The 18,155-nt window shown below is 41.3% G+C and overlaps 1 protein-coding gene across 1 annotated transcript in view; it reads left to right on the forward strand.

Annotated features, from left to right (window-relative positions):
* LOC124406051 overlaps window positions 1–18,155 on the forward strand; it is a 46,284-nt gene that overhangs the window by 12,382 nt on the left and 15,747 nt on the right. Inside the window, exon 3 of the mRNA XM_046881385.1 lies at window positions 14,836–15,050. Coding sequence (XP_046737341.1) covers window positions 14,836–15,050 — 215 coding nt within the window. The remainder of the gene's footprint in view (window positions 1–14,835; window positions 15,051–18,155) is intronic.

An 18,155-nucleotide genomic window follows, 5' to 3' on the forward strand; every position in this document is an offset into this window, starting at 1 on the left:
TCCACTACAATCTTCTGACGTATGCCAATCCCAACTTGGATAGGGCTCGAGCAATGGACCGCCGTCGCCAATCTGATTTGAAATCGTTGACAAACTGGCAGGATTATTGCTTATTCTTGGAGTTGCAAGGAAAACGCGTCCGCCTAGAAAATTACGAATATTTTATCGTTGAACTTTCATGATACATTGGCTAAAGAAAACGTTGCAATAGATACCTATGGGTTGCAAATCATTCGGAATAAGAGTTGCGGGATGGTATATTCCAGCGCTGATCGCGTCCTTTTTCCAGAAATAGTTTGGCCAGACATAGTCTATGTACTTCCATTCGCAGAAGATTTCAAGTTCGGCAGCTGATGTCCAGGCAGCAAACGCCAGTATCCCGGTCAGTATCAGATTCATTTCGAATATAGTCGCCACTTCGAATTTGCACCGTAATTTCTAGAGTTCAGTTACGAGATTGCCTAAAATATACGATGTCAAACTGGTTTGTTCATCTTTGATCGAAGCCTAGTTTGATTGCTTACTGAAATTCGGCTCACCGTATGCAGTGTGCATGTAAATTATGGTGGTAAAAATAATCCATGACACAGGCTGCACGAGGATTATATTCAACATCCATAGAAATCGTCTTGGATGAAATACAATGTAAAAGATGATTTTCTACTTACCTCGAACTGCAAGTCAAAGATCACTAGAGGCGATTTGGATTAACCGTTCGTCTGGTGCCGTACCGAAATGTGTTTGCTGTCTCCATGTCACTCGTATTTATACGGTATCACGGTGTGCTCTGTTCATTTCAACGTATGTCAAAAAATTTTGTATTCCCAGGTGAGGCTAATTAACATTACGAGAACGAAGGTCATTAATATTATATTTGCACGGTATAGCTGAGCGATAGGAGTCTTGAATTGGAGTTTTTATACAATATACACCACCATACACAATTTTTCAAATATTACTGTAATTTTTATCAGCCAATAAATGTACCGAATTCTTGTCGGTCTGTCGTACATTTTTTGGCAGAAATAGGTGCTCTTTGCGCATTATTCCAAAGTTTTTGATGACCACTTGTAGCTGAAAATATACTTATGGTGTATATAATTGGTACCGCGAGGATTTGCGGGTCGCGACTCATGGATCTAAAGTCAAATTTGGCGTATTCAATAATGCTGAAAAAATTCAAAAACATCTGGATTTTATAGAAATTGGTACTCGAACGTTGTTGGGTGGCTGGTCACGGACGTGCTGTCAGATTTGTTATGTCGAAAATGGCGAATCAAATATGGTGCAAAAAACAAACGAAAATCCAGAAATATTCAATGTGAAATATATCGAAGATTCAAATGCCTAAGCTTTGGAAACAAGTAATTCAGAAGATTATCCTACTTATCGATAGTATATTCGACGTGGTGAATAATTTTTTACAGAAATGAAGGGATGATTTCGACGATAAATCGATTTCTCTGCGCATTCACCATGAATTTGCCTTAAGGTACTTCCGTCGCACAGAGTGTTGCTTAAAATTGAAGGTCTAGAGTAGATTTCACGTCCTGTCGATGCTTTCGGTACTATTTTTCATGACGGTAGAATAATTCTTACAAATAGTTATCAGTTAGGCGTTTATTCTGGAACTTTCGAATTATTGGCTGCGCAATTTTGAAATATGTTATCACGCGCTACATCGAGTATCGCCGGATATTTTTTTTATTCCACAGCTGTACATGAAGTATGTCACGTACTGTTTAAATATGTATACAGTAAAGTTGATCAATCTTGCAGGCGAGAAAATAATATCGATAAAGAAATATTCCTCTAAAATGTATGCAGCATTATCTGCCCGGATAATGCAAAAAAACATTTCGTAACACTTACTCCCTGGAAATTCGTTTTATTTGAAGACGACAACGATCTTCTTGACATCTCGTCACTCGCAACGAGTTCCGGGTTCACCTGATGTAAAGTTGCGTCAGTTTGATTAATGATAATAATGTTTTCTAAAGAACGAACACATGTTTAATGGCTCACGGTTATATCACCGCAGCTAGTTTTATTTAACTTGGTTTATAATATCAATAGTACCGACTCTGCATCTTGGTACTGTAAAAATTGGCCAGAAAAATCTGGAACTCCAATGACAAAATATTTCTGATATTGTTTTAATGATATTCTATAAGATTCTGGAAGCCCCGACAAACTACGAATTTTTAATTTCTACTAAATATTTTTTTTATCTAATAATCGATTCCAAAAAAATAATCGAACACGATTCGATTGTATCGGTAAAAATTTCCAAAATTTCGTAAATCTCAGTATGTAGTCTTAATAGCGGAAAAGTTTTTTCATAATTCATAGTTTCATTTAAAATATTTTTCAATAGGAGGTGAAAATATTTATTTATCTTTCACTTATTACGTCAAACAAAAGAACCCATGAAATCGAATCGAATCGAATATCGTTAATTGGTGTGTGGGTGTGATCTGATAAAAATCCACTCGTTCAGTCCTTCGTCTATTCCTTACATAATTCGCGACGCGTGTTCTCGACTGAAATCTCTTCAACGTTGCAGGTAATGCGAGCAAGCACCTAAGACTCTAGGAAAATCCGCCTGAACTCTCGCTGCGCCTCTTATACTGGCGGAACGTAAATTAGATTCCAACAGATTAAATTAGGTTTCCTCCACTGAGGTTCGCCCGGCTTTGGTGCGTACCGACCAAAAGTTCCGAAACTGTGAGCAAATCGAGTTTCCACCAATCGTAACGCGAGTCCATCTTATCCAAGAATTTCTGACTATACATATACGAGCCAAGTTTGAACTTTCAAAGTCATTGGATTGCGATAAAGTCACAGAAATAGTGCAGCTCAATTTGCTATCATCCTGATTCCCCGCGTTTCTGCATTTCAACCCCCCCCCTTTCGCCAACTTTTCTGTCGAGTTTCCGGATTTGGGCGAGCTTAATGATGTATAGAAAGTACAGTCCATTGGAAAAATTATTCAAATGAAGAAATAATGAAGTCAATATTTAAAAAGTGAAATTCTTGTAAACACAAAAAAAATATTAAGAACCTTAGATTCAATTTGAAATTTCATTTTGCCACTGGATTACTGCGTGTAGGATTTTATTCGCAAAAATACTGTCCCGGTTGTTTCTCATCTAAGAGAGGAGAACTGTCTCTTAAGAGAGATTTGAAAAAGTGAAAGATACATTCTGTGGTGTAAAAACCTATTTTTGAATAATTGTTTGGTCGTACAGAACTAGGAAAATTGGTGCTAATGATCCCTGAAAAAATTACTCCCACTATCCAACACTTCATTGTACTTGAATCTCGGCTGATTCAAACTGATCATCAGACAAAATAAGCGATTCTGCAATTCGATGCGAATGCAGATAGTAGCCGCCCGCTTCCGTCTATCAACTGTCGGCACTCAGCATAGTGTAATGCCGTGTAATACATGTGCAATATACCCACCTACGTTACTTGGCGATGATTACATTGCTGCGAGGCTGGAAATCGAGGCTGAAATTGTCGGCGCACGCGAAGCAAACCTGCCCCTTCATATCCGCCTGAGCGAGAACCAAGCGTCGCTTGAAATTGATCGATTTGACTGCAATGTTATCCTTCTCTTGTATACATATATATATATATGTATATATACATACGCGTGCATACCTACCACAGAAACATTGCACCACGATTCGCGTGCTGCGATTTATTGCATGGATATAACTGGAGGAAAAAGTTCCCGATTTGATTTCTCGTAGAATTATTATACTGTTAAAGAAAGAAGAAAAAGAAGAAGAAGGAATAAACGGAAACATTCGAAGCTCCCCGATATCGATTGCAAAATTATTTCACTCTACCAAATTTAGAGGCCACACAATAGAAGTATCGGATAAAACTGCCCAGCTTCGAGGTATCGCCGACTTTTGAGGGTCGAAGAACTTGCCTGACTGTTTGTATGAATATATATATTTATATATATATGTATCCGGCATCGCGGACGTGGTGGAAAGTTTTACGGTTCAGGACTTCTCTATGCAAATATAACTGGTCTGTATGTATGGATATAACGAAACTGTTGAGCTTCGGCGAGATTAAATTCAAATTTTAGCGCGGGCCCAGGATTATCCTGGGAGTCTTATCGCCGGTGGGACAGGCCTAAAGTTTCGTCGGTTAGAGGCCGACGATGAGACGACGACAAGGTTGGCGCTTTCTTCCTCCTCCTCTTCCTCTTCTTCTTCTTATTCTTCTTCTTCTTCATCTCCCCGGTATTATTACACTGCGGAAACGTGCAGCCCCGTTGGGGACAACCGGATGCTCCTCTGTCCCAGCCCGAGAAGCATATCCAATGTAATATATATCACAGCGGGTAGTTCGGGCCCGCGAACTACTGTGCGAACCGACTTAAACTTGCCTCACCCGCGGGGTGAGATGATGAATAAATATTAGACGTGGAACGTAATTGAAAATTATATTACCGAGATAAGAGCTACTCGTCTCCTCCAGAAACCCCGATTTTAACGATATTGCAAACTATGAACCAGAGTTATATATGACCGTCGTGAATATACGCGAGGGATGTGCAAGTACTCTGGTTTCTCAGTGATGCATCGAACCATTAAGAAAGTTGATTAATTTATTTGCAAGCTTACAATATTACGGTCTTACTAAAAACTAGTGAAATTATAAACAACAGTTTTGTAGATATCGATTTATTATTCAAAAAAATCGATAATTTCATTCGTACGATTTCACTGTACAATGATTATTCTTTATTGCAATCACAATTAGACTGATGAGTAATAAAATTCTCTTTCCCGTGAATTGCTGAGTAAATGATTTCCAAATAAACACAGACATTATAGAGTGAAATCAAACTTACAATCTACCGGATTATAAGCCACCTGAGACAGGATTGAAACGAAAAACCGATATCCAAGCTTCGATTCATACTATCGGTATTGTTTGTCCTATAGTTTGATGAAAATCATCTAGCTTTTGGATCTGTACAATGAACTTCCAACTCAGCAACCCCCTCAAGATCCATCGGTTAGCGTAACGCAATTCCTAGAAACTAGTCCGAGTTTCGCATTATAACAGTAATATTCGACCCTCGGCGAGAACACCGGGTTCCGATAACACTATTAAACGTCAAGCAGCCAGTATTCGAATCACGTCAGCCAGTTAGGCAAAGCCACCCTTACACCCAGCCCACCGACCCCTCGCCTCGCTGCTATCGCATTTAACGCTACCGTGCGCATACGTGCATCGCTTCGTGACCGATATTACGGTTATGTGGCACGTAGAGGTAAGTTTGCATGCAATGCCCCAGACTTGGCAATATTTGCCAGTAATAATCGGGGTACACAAACCCAGACGATAAGAATTTACCGTGTTCTAGTATTTTGAACCAATAATATACGTTAGGGTGTTCGTTGCACGGTTTTGTTTTTTGGAATATCAATGTTGGATGGTCGTAGAACGGTTTTAAATATAGAAAAAAACGAATCTCTGATTTTTTCACATTTTTATTTCGAGCCCTGAATCTCCCTGCTGACCTTTTTTAGTAGATTAATTTTTATTATAGAGCAATTTTTTCCTACACTTCGAGCCGATTTATGACCTTCCATTTAACGACCACCCTAATATACATACCTAACGCGTAACAAGAAATGATAATGAAAAAAGTTACGGACAAGTTTCTCCACAATACTGTTTAACCGGTTTTTCCTAAAACTTTTCGCAAGAGAACCGAATAAATCCCTCCGATTCAATTCCAGGGCTCCGTATTCAGCGGCGGGTAGAATCCAGGGTGAAAGAATGTTCCCTTTTGTTTTTTTCTCCTCGCCCCCCTCCTCCCTTTCACTACTTTGTCCAGGTCAAAATGACCGGGACACTATGCAGTGGGGGATGGGGATGATGGGGAGTGAGGATCGCGATAAGCCGAGGGAAAGGGGAAGACGATAGAGCGGCGAAGAATGCCCAGACGCAAATGAAATTTGTCTGGTACGTGCCCTGAGGCACGTGACTCGATAACTTCAGCACGCCATTCACGTTCCTCGTCCATCAATATGAAAATTTGACTGCATATTAAGACGCGCTCGTTGGGGGAGAGAAAATGGCTCCATTGATTTTCGAAACGATCGATATAATCCCGAGCCAGGTTCCCTCCCTCCCTCCCTCCCCCCCACCCACCCTCAGCTCGAATCCCTTTTAGCGGACGGTTATCCCTGGTGGCCCATTCGTCCTCGGCAGAACCGAGGAAACGACACTACAGCCAAGAGTCCTGCGCTGCCATGGCATCGGGCTGAGGGTATTATATGTATGTGTACACCTGATCTTCTCTTCACAGCTACTCATCTCATCCACCTGTAGGGGCGATTCAATTACATTCAAGTATCGTCCTGCCAGGTGACAAAAGCTTTTAGCTAGATCGATGATCGAAGACCTCGAAGCGACAAATTCTGTGCTCTTCGAACGTCATCGAGTCACGACGAAGACGATCGTAAATCAATCAGTTATAATCGAGGCTGAACTAAGCTAACGCTATAAACTGCTCGTGTCCCATCTGGAATTGGATGTTCTGGGTCCTTAAACGTCCCTTAATTTCCTCCAGTGGATCGGTACGTGCGATGGTGACTGGGTTCTTACGTTCTCCCATAATTCACCTCGAGCAAAATACCAAATGACCGTGGTAATATATGTGGCAAGGCCTTGGAGACTGGACTTGATGGACTAATTTTTAAAGAGCGTCTCACTTCGCTTTTCGTATTTACTGGTAGCGTCCTTTGACGGTCAGCACGAAGAGTCAGAATCGCCAGATTCAGTTACCCGAGACAAATTGAAGTAAGTTTTCACGATTTCCGATGTTCTGCATCTGCGGAGTATCGGTATATAATTCATTCGAACGATTCTTCATCCCGACTAAAGTTGTTATATAGAAAGCTCTCGAACGGTAGTTAGATTCTCCGGAATCTTTTCTGGAAGTCTTTTCTACAGTCAGAGGTAGTCAAAGTAAAAGAAATTCCAGATACGTTTCATCAGACTGGATCTCGTCTCGAAAAGCTTTCAAGTTTTTTCCTCAACGATATTTCTCGCGATAAGTTTATCACATTCATATTATGAACAAAAGTCACAGAAACGAATCGCCGCTCAAGGAGTAGAAAAAAGACTCCACGACTGGATTTTTCGTGGGGTTAGGTACATTCGAATGAGACCCTTGGCGCGAAGTGAAGGAAACACATCGCCTAGTTTCAGGGAAAGAAAAGAAAAGAAGAAAATAAAAAAAATAATAATAATAATAAAAAAAAAACAGACACACACCACGAAAAACAGCAATATATTTCCAACTGCCCTGGGACTTGGCCGTCGCGCAAATCTTTCGCGATGTTTTGACAGTACCTACCTACCTTATCTCCACCAATACCTGCCTTATTTTCCTTCTTCGTGCCACGCGCAGCTTTCACCACCTCCTCAGGAATCTCGAAGCCCCGTTTTTCCTCTCTCTTCTTCCTTTATTTTCACCGCGACGTGATAATAATTCCAAGATTCTATCGTCCCTGCGTTCTCGGGAAGGAATCGAATCGAAAATTTAGCTGCCTTCAAGGCTGTCGATTATATTATTCCTTCGCTTTTATTTCGCAAGTTTTTTTCCTTTCGTTATTATTATTCTTCCGCTAAATACGTGTTTGCGGATTTTTTTTTAATCTGCTATTCAGAATTATATTCCGTTCTTATAGTACCTAGTCGAGTCGTTTGTAGATCGTGTTGATTGGATTCTATCCGATAAGGGATTCTCAGACTGGCCGTCCGGGAATTCAAAAAGCATTTCTTCTTTGCTCTGCGGATGAGTCAGATAGTCGTGATCCGCTCGACTCCAGGTCCCAGCCTTTCCAGTTTCCGGTTTCCCGGCCGCCCTTTCTCCTGTATAACGATTTGTATTTAGGTACCAGCGATTAAACTCGAAGTAGCTTTCTACATACCGGATGTATTTTAGCGGCCGACCTTTTTGCCACATCGAGTTTAGCTGAGCAACCTCGATCCTCGTCGTCCCGTCCGTCCGCATTGTGTCCTGTTTTGCGGATATTTGAGCAAAACCCTATCTCGGGAATTGAGAACTCTACACGCGAACAGAACAGCGTTGTGTTTACACAATTTCCCTGTAGGTCGAGGAGTAACGGGATATTCGATGATCACTTAAGGATGTGCGCCATTTAGGTCTAAAATGTGTGTTTCCAAAAACTCGGTAAGGAGAAGAAATTTTTTTTAAATACTTAATTTCAACTCTAGACGCCTCATTATATTAACAACATCTGTATGGAAATAACAATATTCTAAATAAATTTTCACCGCTAAATTTATACTTCTCGTTAAATTTCGATAATCCCAACAAGAACAAAAAAAAAAAAAGAAGAGAATCAGACGAACTTGACGAATTTTTCGATGCAAAAATAGTAAAATAATTATGTGACTTCTTTAACGTTATCAACAACAAAGTATAGTCACAGATTAAATTAACTGTTTCAAAATAATTTTCTACACTACGTGGATTATCTTAATTGGATTTGACTTGATTAGCTTTGATTGAACTTTCGAAACCTTTATTTAGTCACGTTTAGATTTCATCACAAATTTTTCACTCGACTGTACACCTGCCTCGTTGCATCGTTAACGCAGCGTACTCTGTGCAATTTGTCAAACATGTAATTTAACTCACACTAGCAGAAAGGAGGGCTTTGATTCAACATTTCAACATTTGCCAACATCCTTGTCATTGATTCGACAAAAATTTTATTTTTCAAGATGTATAGCACCCACGGAATGGCGTCGGAAAACTCGTTGACGTTTCAACACACTAATTCTTTAATTTACAGCAGAAGCGTTATAGTGCGAATTTTTTTTCTTTTTTTTTCATTTCAAAAAACACCTTTTTCCCCAGCACATGCCATGTGCCACCCCTCTGGGATCGCGTAACAGCTGCGACTCATTTTGCGCGGCCGACTGATGTTGCAAACCTCCCCCTCCCACCCGCCTTCTCCCATCGGATTCCCTCACTTTCATCTAATTCTACCGAGACCTCGAAGAGCACGGTTAGAAAAATATTTGCCAATTACCGTACTGCAGTGTTGCTGCAAACGTCCCCTGCTGCTGTACAAAAGCGAGTACCTAGATATAAAAATAAGCTTTCCAATATCGATTGAAACCCCTGACGTGGGGGAGGGGGGTAAGCCTAGGTAATACTCACTCAGCTCGTTACACACATACATACAGTATTATAAGCTTCGCGGTCTCGTGCGAGATGATTATCCGATGGATCAGCTGTGAGGCGAGTAGGTGTAGGCATGTAGTATAGTATAATATAAGGGATAACGCGAGCAAGTTTTAGAATTTTATTACACCGCTGTAATCAGTCGTTTGAAAAATGGACGCGGCTTTTTTTCACCTCGCTCGAAGGTGATTAGGCGATCGCGTTGAATCCTCGGATCGAGAGCTGAGCACGCGAAACTCGGATGTTTTGCTGATCCGGTGTAACAACTGTATACCCACCCCACTCGACTATAAATTAGAGCCGAACAGCTATAACTAAAGATCACTTTTTTTTTCCACGGTTTACCAACTAACGCGAGCCTGGATTAGTGGTTTGTTTTTGCCCGAGGGTTTCGGGATCGCCCATCCCCCTAGCCGGTTCCGTTGCAGAGTGTAAGCTCGGTACAATAGAGGCATTTGCCTTGTTCAAGGGAAATTAATTACCAAGTATGCCCTGGACTCAAGTGCCTATTCTCCCATTAATAGTCTCTAATCTTCTCTCAGTCCCGCAGTCATCTTTCACCAAAGTGCCGTCTATCCTAGGCGGCTTAACCTTCCCATTCACTATTTCACCGGAAAAGGAAAGACAGCGTTTGTTAGAGTCGCGATATGTGGGTTGATATAATACATTTTGTATCCTGTGAAATAAAATCTGCCTAAAAAAAAAGAAGAAGAAGCCGAAACGGGGACAAAGGATCTGCGGAAAACGCGAACCGTGTCTGTGCATGCAGAGAGACAGCTCGATAATCGGACTCGATGGAAAATTAGTGTACCTACCCAAATAAATTGCGATCGCTATATATTGGGAGTTTGATGTCCATCTGCGGTGTCATTAGTGGACGCATGCAGGAAAACCGGTGTTTCATAGAGCTTGGCGGTCAAGCCGTGTAATCAATGCATGCCGAATAAGCCGTCTGCTGTCGGCTTTTTGTCACCGTTGGAACATCGAGCTTAATGGACCGATCGACACCACCCATCAACCCTCTGTTTTATTGACGATAAGAAACGACAAGCTGCCTGTAATCACTGACCAAACTATACATATAACGATCGGTCATCATGTTGTCAACTTCTTCATTTCCCTGTTTGAAACTAATTTATTGGCTTGCTTTTAGACGAAAATGGCGAGATACTTTGATTTATTCGAAGGTATAATGTCAGGTTTATGTGGATAAATTTAACCGACCAAATATTATGTTGATCCGATATATGTAGACCATCGAATATTTAGTAGCATTAAACCATACGTAGAAGCAAATTATTCAGTTGATTCAAAGCTGTCATCATCTGTTCATGTGACTCGAGAAAAGCTCGACTGTAATACTGAATTCTCTTTCCCTCAAGTACATACCTTCAGCTAAGTGAACTCGAAATACCCGACACTTGAAATTGTCATACCGACCTGTGTTTGATTTCTGGTCTGTGTTTGTGTTTGCCAAACAACAACAACAGCTGCTCCTTCGACTCGTCGAGAAGCAGGCGCATCTAAGGGTGGGTTGGTAAAGGGTATACTTGCGGGTCAGGATCGTCGAAGAGTGCAAGAAGGAAGGCAGGCGAAGTTGAAAAAGGAAGAAAGAAGCCGGAGACGTCGGATGGCAGTCGATCCCAGAGGAAACAGGCGAATACGACTATCGGGGATTAACCAGTAAACCCCGTCCGTTCTTATTCCCTTTTATCGAGTCTGGCGCGGCCGGTGTGGGACCAGCTTTACGATCCTGTTGTCGCAACTCGAGCACCTCGAAGTCGCGGTTACGTCGCGCACAGTCTGCTGCAGGAATAAGGGTTGTTGTTACGCGGGGTACGTGCATGCAATGCTTCCGTATTTTGCGACCTGGTTCCTGCCCGTCTGGCTTTACCAGCTTTTTCTCCATCATCGGTACGACGGGACAGTCTGGCAGATCGATCTTCGTTTCTCCATGTGGCCTCCGGGACGTCCGGATAATATAAACGAAGTATTGCAACGCAACTGGCTCTCCCGTAATGAATCATCCCCTAAGAATCAGCCATTTTACCCGGAATCAGGTCGTTCCTTGTACCCACTTCTTGTCATGACTTCCGGTTCCTGTTATACGATGCTTCGTATCCTGCTACTATTGTCACGATATAATCAATGAATTCATTTTTATCGTCGATTTCATGTTTCGAGTGAAACAGCACGAGCGACGTCGGTTGTTGCAATTTTCTATTTTAACTAAATTTAAAAATGGGACAACGAGAGCTCGATATTATATAACAAACTTCATGGAGTTGCGTGGAGTGGATTTTATTACTCTCCATCGAGCGAGGACTTGACGTTTTTCTCTCCCGCTTCGGTCTCTTTCTTTTCTTTTCTTTTCTTTTCTTTATTCTTCCTGTCGTTCTTTTTCTTTCCTCCAATTCGTCCTAGCGCTCGCCGCAAGCTACTGAGAAGCTCGGTCTCCACTTCGCTCAGAGTGCGATTCGATATACACATCGGATGGATGTACGTATCCATGAGACGAAGGAATGCACGGAGGCAGTAGTCAGAAGCCGGATAAATCGCGATTCTGAAGTATCATACCTATATATAGCTTATACATCCGCCTGCCTGATCCTACGGATCTTAAATTCTCTACTTTATTGCTAATCCTTCGATAGTATCGACATTCTTCATCGTATATAGAACCCGCAGTTCTCCTTCATCCCTTCCTCCAGCAATGATGGGCGTAATTCCAGTCAGTTTATACGTATTAATCATGTTTTTTCTACCCATAGCCCTGATCCCATCTTATAAACTGGGCAATTTCAACCAGCTACATTGCAGATTGCTACATTATTTCTATAGACTTTGTCAGGTGAATAAATCAATACGAAAGTACACGATAAGAAAACAGTAATTGCTCCAAAGTTGCGGTTAAGAGAAAGTCTATAGCCTTCAATCACTGCGTTTTCCTTTGATAATATTATCAGAGTTTGAGCTTTCTCACAAGCTTTCGTGAAATTTTCGTGAAAAAAAATCTGCCTTGGGGTGTAGAGGGTGCATAATAATAATCATAAATTGTTCGAACGATAAACCGGCTGCGTCACATTATTAAGGGGCTGCACATCGTCTATATTATGTGAAAATTTTCAAGCTCTTCGCTCAACGCCACATTCTTTTCTCACTCCTCTCTTCGACTTCTCCTCTTTTTTTTTTATCGACCTCCTTTTCTCACCAACGAATCCCTGCATTTTATCTTTTAAAGTCACGTCGAGTGAAAGTGTGATTTTCACTGTGAAAATAGAATGGGAATTTGGTTTACGAGTGGAGAGAAAATTAATTTCAAATCAGAGCAGCGATTCATTCTTTGTGTTTACCCTCCGAATCGCTTGATAATGTCGCTCGTTCGATCCCTTTGAATTCCGACTGGAGCGTCTGTTCACTTTCTGACAATTTTCGACTGTCAGGTTCGGATTAACTTTGAGGTTTTCTTACCATCTGCCACTCCCGCAGCCGCAGGCTTCTTAATCTTTCAACTGGTCTCGTCAAACTTCTCCCCGTGCGAACGATCTACTCTGTAGGGTCTACAGTCAATAAACTCATGGCTCAATATTTACCCGACAGGTTATTTGACGTTGTGAAACGCGTGGTTCAAAGTAAAGCTACTGAGGAGAGATGAAGCGACCCTTAGACGTTTCAAAGACGATGACAAAAATCCCTCGAGTCAATTTTGATCACGTGAATTTTCACCGATTGTGCAACGAAATCCGACAAGCAGCCTGATTTTCAGAATTTCAAATATGGCGGACGAATAATCGGAAACCGTAAAAAGAACCCGATAAAATAGACAAAAAGATGATTGAGAATCCGCATGCAGATCCATCCGACAGATTAAACCAGTCCTTTCCTTTGATCCTCGCCTGTCTGTGGACCAGAGCAATAGAATAGCTTGACGGCAGGAAAAGACAGGAATTTTTCATCCCCTATTCAGCGGTTCAAAGTAGCACGAGACTATTCGCCATTCAAATTTAATAAGCTTTCCCCGGTTTTTAATCACGCGAGTAATCAGGTGCCGAGCTGATTGCCTCCAGTTAACTTAAATTAACCCTTAATTTAACCCTCACCCGCTATTACGACACGCGAATAAATCCCTCTATTGCCGTATTCGCTTGCAATACGTGTATATGCTGTATAAATGGGTATATACAATATTTATATGTTGTATACACATGTATATAGGTATGTATGGTTTTACGGGCATACGTGCGGCACACGAACAGCTGTGATCTATGTACACGAGATATCTTCATCCGGGTTTCCGGGGAGCTACAGGCGGCTAAGTGCACTGCTGCATGATATGACGCGATATTGCAACCCCTGCAATAGACGCCGGCAGCGTCTTACACAAACGGTGTTTATCGTCGAGCTCACGCCGCTGCACGTGCTCTGGGAGGGAATTTCACGCTTTACGTCAACTTTTTCCTACCTTCGTTTTATGTGTCCGGGATTTTCCTTCGATTTAAACAGACGGCGCCGAATTGAACGCGAAAAACAAACGGAACGTAAAAGGAAAATACCTACGCGAATTTAACTCATTTTTGACTCATTTTCAAACTTATCTGAGTGATCAGTTTGATTCGAAGCGTGGAAAATATCGATTTTAAACAGCTAAAATTACAGCTGTTTAGGGAAGCAGATATTTTAATCAAGGGTGTACGGTTTGGTAAATAAATTAAATATTTACGTCGAAATAAGAAGATAACCGAACCCAACATTTGAAGAGTTCAATTATACATAATTGAAAGAATCTTAAAACAGTATTTTAAATTATTTCACTGCATCGCGTGATTTTAGAAACTTTTTTCTTAGAAGTTTTTGCTCAAAAACCAAGTTTTTGCCCTCACTGTCCGTCCCATACGTCCATAATTGAAGTACGCTCATTTTCCACCGAGTCGTAGTTACATGCCTGGCTTATTCAAACCGATGTTGTACGTATAGAAGTGGATCGGAGTACCCATTAGCTAATACCGTACCCGCCAAATATACGGATGTACGAATTTCACTACATGCGAATGAACGCGTATCCATACGGACGGATGACTGAACTACACCAATCCGAGTACAGGGGAAATGCAAACATCGATACTAATCGAGAAAATTAGATAAACAGAATCGCAGAGCTGATATCGGTTCTGACTGCAGATATTAAACACCTACATTTGCTGCGTCGATCCAAGCATTAGCAACGATATTTCGAAAATTCGTGATCGCCCGATGGTGCAGCGATATTTTTCACATTAAGGTGATAAACTGATTTCATCGCATTCTGCGTATGAAGTAAATAAAGCTAAGCGTACCGGTTATCGATCTTTTTAGTTTGCATCTGTTTGATCCTTGGTTCTAATATTGCCAAAAAATAAATTTGCAGTACCTGATCATCTGGCAATTGGTTCAAGTTATCGCGAAATTCACAATTAGTGCCATAAATTTATAATTTTAAAAATAAACGTGTCAATAACTGGTACACCACCTATCTTACGCGATAGTTTAATTTTCCAATCTCACCGATTCTTTTTGACAATTATTTTCAGCCGACAGGGACCACTGCAATAAAACTGTGGACATTTACGAAGACGTCTCCAGCCCCGCGGTGACAGCCGCTACTTGGGGTCGACCCCTGAACTGCTGGTACCGTTTTCGGTCATTTCGCGGGACGCCTCGAGAGTGGATTCTTCGCGTACGTTTCAAGAAGTTCAAGGTCGGCGTTTTGGCAAACGCGACAACCTGCACCGGAGGATTTTTGCAGGTAAGATATTCACCGATTCTACGATATAACCGCAGACGAAGGTATAATTTTCATTGAAAATCTTTAACAACTTTCTCACATACCTTTGCACCGACAGACGGATTTACCGCGCCACCTTGCGTTTCGCGCTTTTGGCATTTCACTGGCAAAGTGCGTTTCCACAGCCGTTCAAAAGCCCGAGTATTCACGTTTTTTAGTGGGTGCTATTAGCTGAGCCGTGAACTTTGAACGATACGCTTTGTGGATAAATTTCTAGCGCGGTTTTTCAACTCGTTTCTTTTTTTTCATTTCCGTTCAATTCTTTTTTTTTTTTTTTTGTTGTACGTAAATTAACGCTTTCAGGCAGCACCGAGCAAACCACGTTCAAAAGTACGCGGTTTTACTTATTTTAGCTACATTTTTCCTCTCACAGTAGAATGTACGTTATATCTATATACACACATGATGCAACGCGATGCATGAATATTAACCTTATCGGTTGTAATTGCAGTTTCCTTCGCCCCTGTAAGTGTACCTCGTTGAGTAGTAAATTTTCCCGTTTCCCCATTTTTTTTTTTGCCGGCCATGGTAATTAAATATTAACCTAAACGGAGGGTGAAACAAATAATTGATAACGTGATACGATTTCTCGGACGTATAACATTCTACGCTTCACATACCTATACACGACCTCCTGTGGGGTTGGTAATATTGAATTATCTGCACAGGCGGGTTGATTTACCCTCGTACCCCAATTCATTACCGCTCTCGTTATATCCTAACGGGTTAGTGCCTAATTTCTGGGAAGGTAAGCATACTCGTCGTAAACCCGAGCTAAAATCTCGATTTTCGCCGATTGACGCAACCCGATGTTTATCTCCTGTTTACACCCTCCGACATTTTGCGGATTCGCAATCTTAAGGGTCTACCCAAGTGACGAGCAAAAAAAAAAGAAAGCTTTTCTCAAGAATTTTTGCAACAAGTTTTAACTCTTAAGATTTGTTAAGCTTAATAAATACACTCTCGAATTACGTGAAATTTTTTAAAATTGTTTTTAATCACTTGTTTATTCACCCGCTTCAAGTCAATGTAAGAATCGTTATTATTACAATACACATCGAACAATCAATCTTTGCTAGGCTCAGTTTTTTACCTATATTTTATACCAAAATGAAACCCATCACGAATGGTAAATTAAGTGGTAATTTCCCACGACGAAAATGATAGACTTGAAAAGCAAGCAAGAAGCAAGAAATTTCAAATTCGTCTGCACCGTTCAATCAGTATACTGATTCACATAAAAAGCACTATTCGGAATATAAAAGCTTTCATCATTCAACGCGAAGTTTCGGTCCGAGTTTTTTCCCTCGTATTACGTAAATACTACGGTATTGCGTTACCCCGCAACATGTAGCTGCTGATGGTGTAATATGTATTCCATTGTGTCGTGGCCGACGGTTCCTAGCCGTATTATATCCCGCGGGACATGGGTACCCACTTTTGGCGGCGCCCTTTATCACAGGTAGAACGAGCTTGCAGAGGCCGGCTAGATATGCGAGCCTAGCGTTTGAAACACGACCTATTTCGCGTTGGGGTCTAAAAAATACTCATAAACCTGGAGAACCTTCCACTCCCGGTATTTTTGCGTCCTATTACGCTTCCATTTCCATAATGTTAACAACTCGTTGCTAGCTGTGACATCTTCGGTTGAAATTTTCACGATTTTCAACCTGATCGAAGGAACTGAAACAAACGTAATATCACAGAACATTATTTTATTCCCATTCGATCTCTATTAGAGAAAAAGTAATAGAAAGATATTTTCGTCCATTAGGTGGAAAAAATTCGTTCAAATCTTCGACGTTTGAGGTATTGTGGAAACTGGATAACTTAGGCGCGGTAGGAAGACAAGGGATTTCTGGCCAAAGATGCGGAAAGGGGTTTATAGGCAGAGCAGAGGAAGCTGGCCAAGCTCAAACTTGGAACGGAAATAGCAGTCCGTATCCCTTTTCCGGTCGAGAGAAAATCGCCCCTGCAAGAGGAGACGATGCGAACGAGCTGTAGACCCCTTTCCGAATCTTCGAGTCGCGGCTCCGCGGCTTTGGACGTAATCAAAGGCCAGCAGACGGCACCGTGGCCCACGTCCTCTGCTTTACCGAGATCAATAACTGATACGGGTTACGGATTACGGATTACGGGTTACGAGTTACGGGATACGGGATGCGGGTTACGGAATGTGCGCTCCGTTACCCCGCCGGCAAGCCTGTTTGGCATGCCTTATTGACGCTGGATCGTACATGCAGCATCTTACTTTTACTTTTACTCTCTATTCTTCTCTTATCTCGCATCCTGCACAGCTGCGGATTCGAGGCAGGACAAAGAAATTGAGAGTGATTCTGCTTTTTCCCGTTCAGATTATATCCTGCAGCCTCGGTATGCCGGGAGAATGAAAACAAGCCGGAGATGTAGTTTTTTCCGCCAACTTTTCACCGCCGTGAAAAGGGAAGAGTCTGTCATTCTGTCCGACAAACTTTTGCGATGATCTCGCAAGCGGCGAGATGAACAATCTGGAACTGACAGGCGTGGCAACCAAATGAAAAAGCTTTGAGAGAAAAACTGCAAATAATAAAAAAAAAACTTGGAAGAATATGATTTTTTATTTAGGACAAGTAACAAGGAGGATGAAGTATAGGTTTGTAGATTAAATATTGGGAATCGATTCATTTCTGGTAGAATCGGACCTTTAAATCAAATAGGACACAGTCATTTGTCAGGTCCGTCATTTCGTTGTTAAATCCTGTACGTTTCAGGTTTTTTCATAAAACTCTTTCCGAAATCATTGCCGGAGTTCTCGGCAGACCGACGTTTCTCTAAGAACCTGTTTTTTGTATTCTAGGGTTCGAAAACGTGAAGATTTATTCAAATTGAACAGGCTTTACATATTTTGCACTAGCAAAAAGTGTTTGAATTTTAAAAAGTCGCAGCTCATTCGTGTACGATGTATTAAGTATCTAAAAATTGTCTTGACATCAATCTTTACTTAATCCTTTAATTTAACAAAACATACAATATTCGTAAAATCAATACAGGTTGCGCATAACAAACCGATCACGAATTTCATAATTT

Source organism: Diprion similis, chromosome 4 (genome assembly GCF_021155765.1).
Source record: "Diprion similis isolate iyDipSimi1 chromosome 4, iyDipSimi1.1, whole genome shotgun sequence".
Classification (NCBI taxonomy): domain Eukaryota; kingdom Metazoa; phylum Arthropoda; class Insecta; order Hymenoptera; family Diprionidae; genus Diprion; species Diprion similis.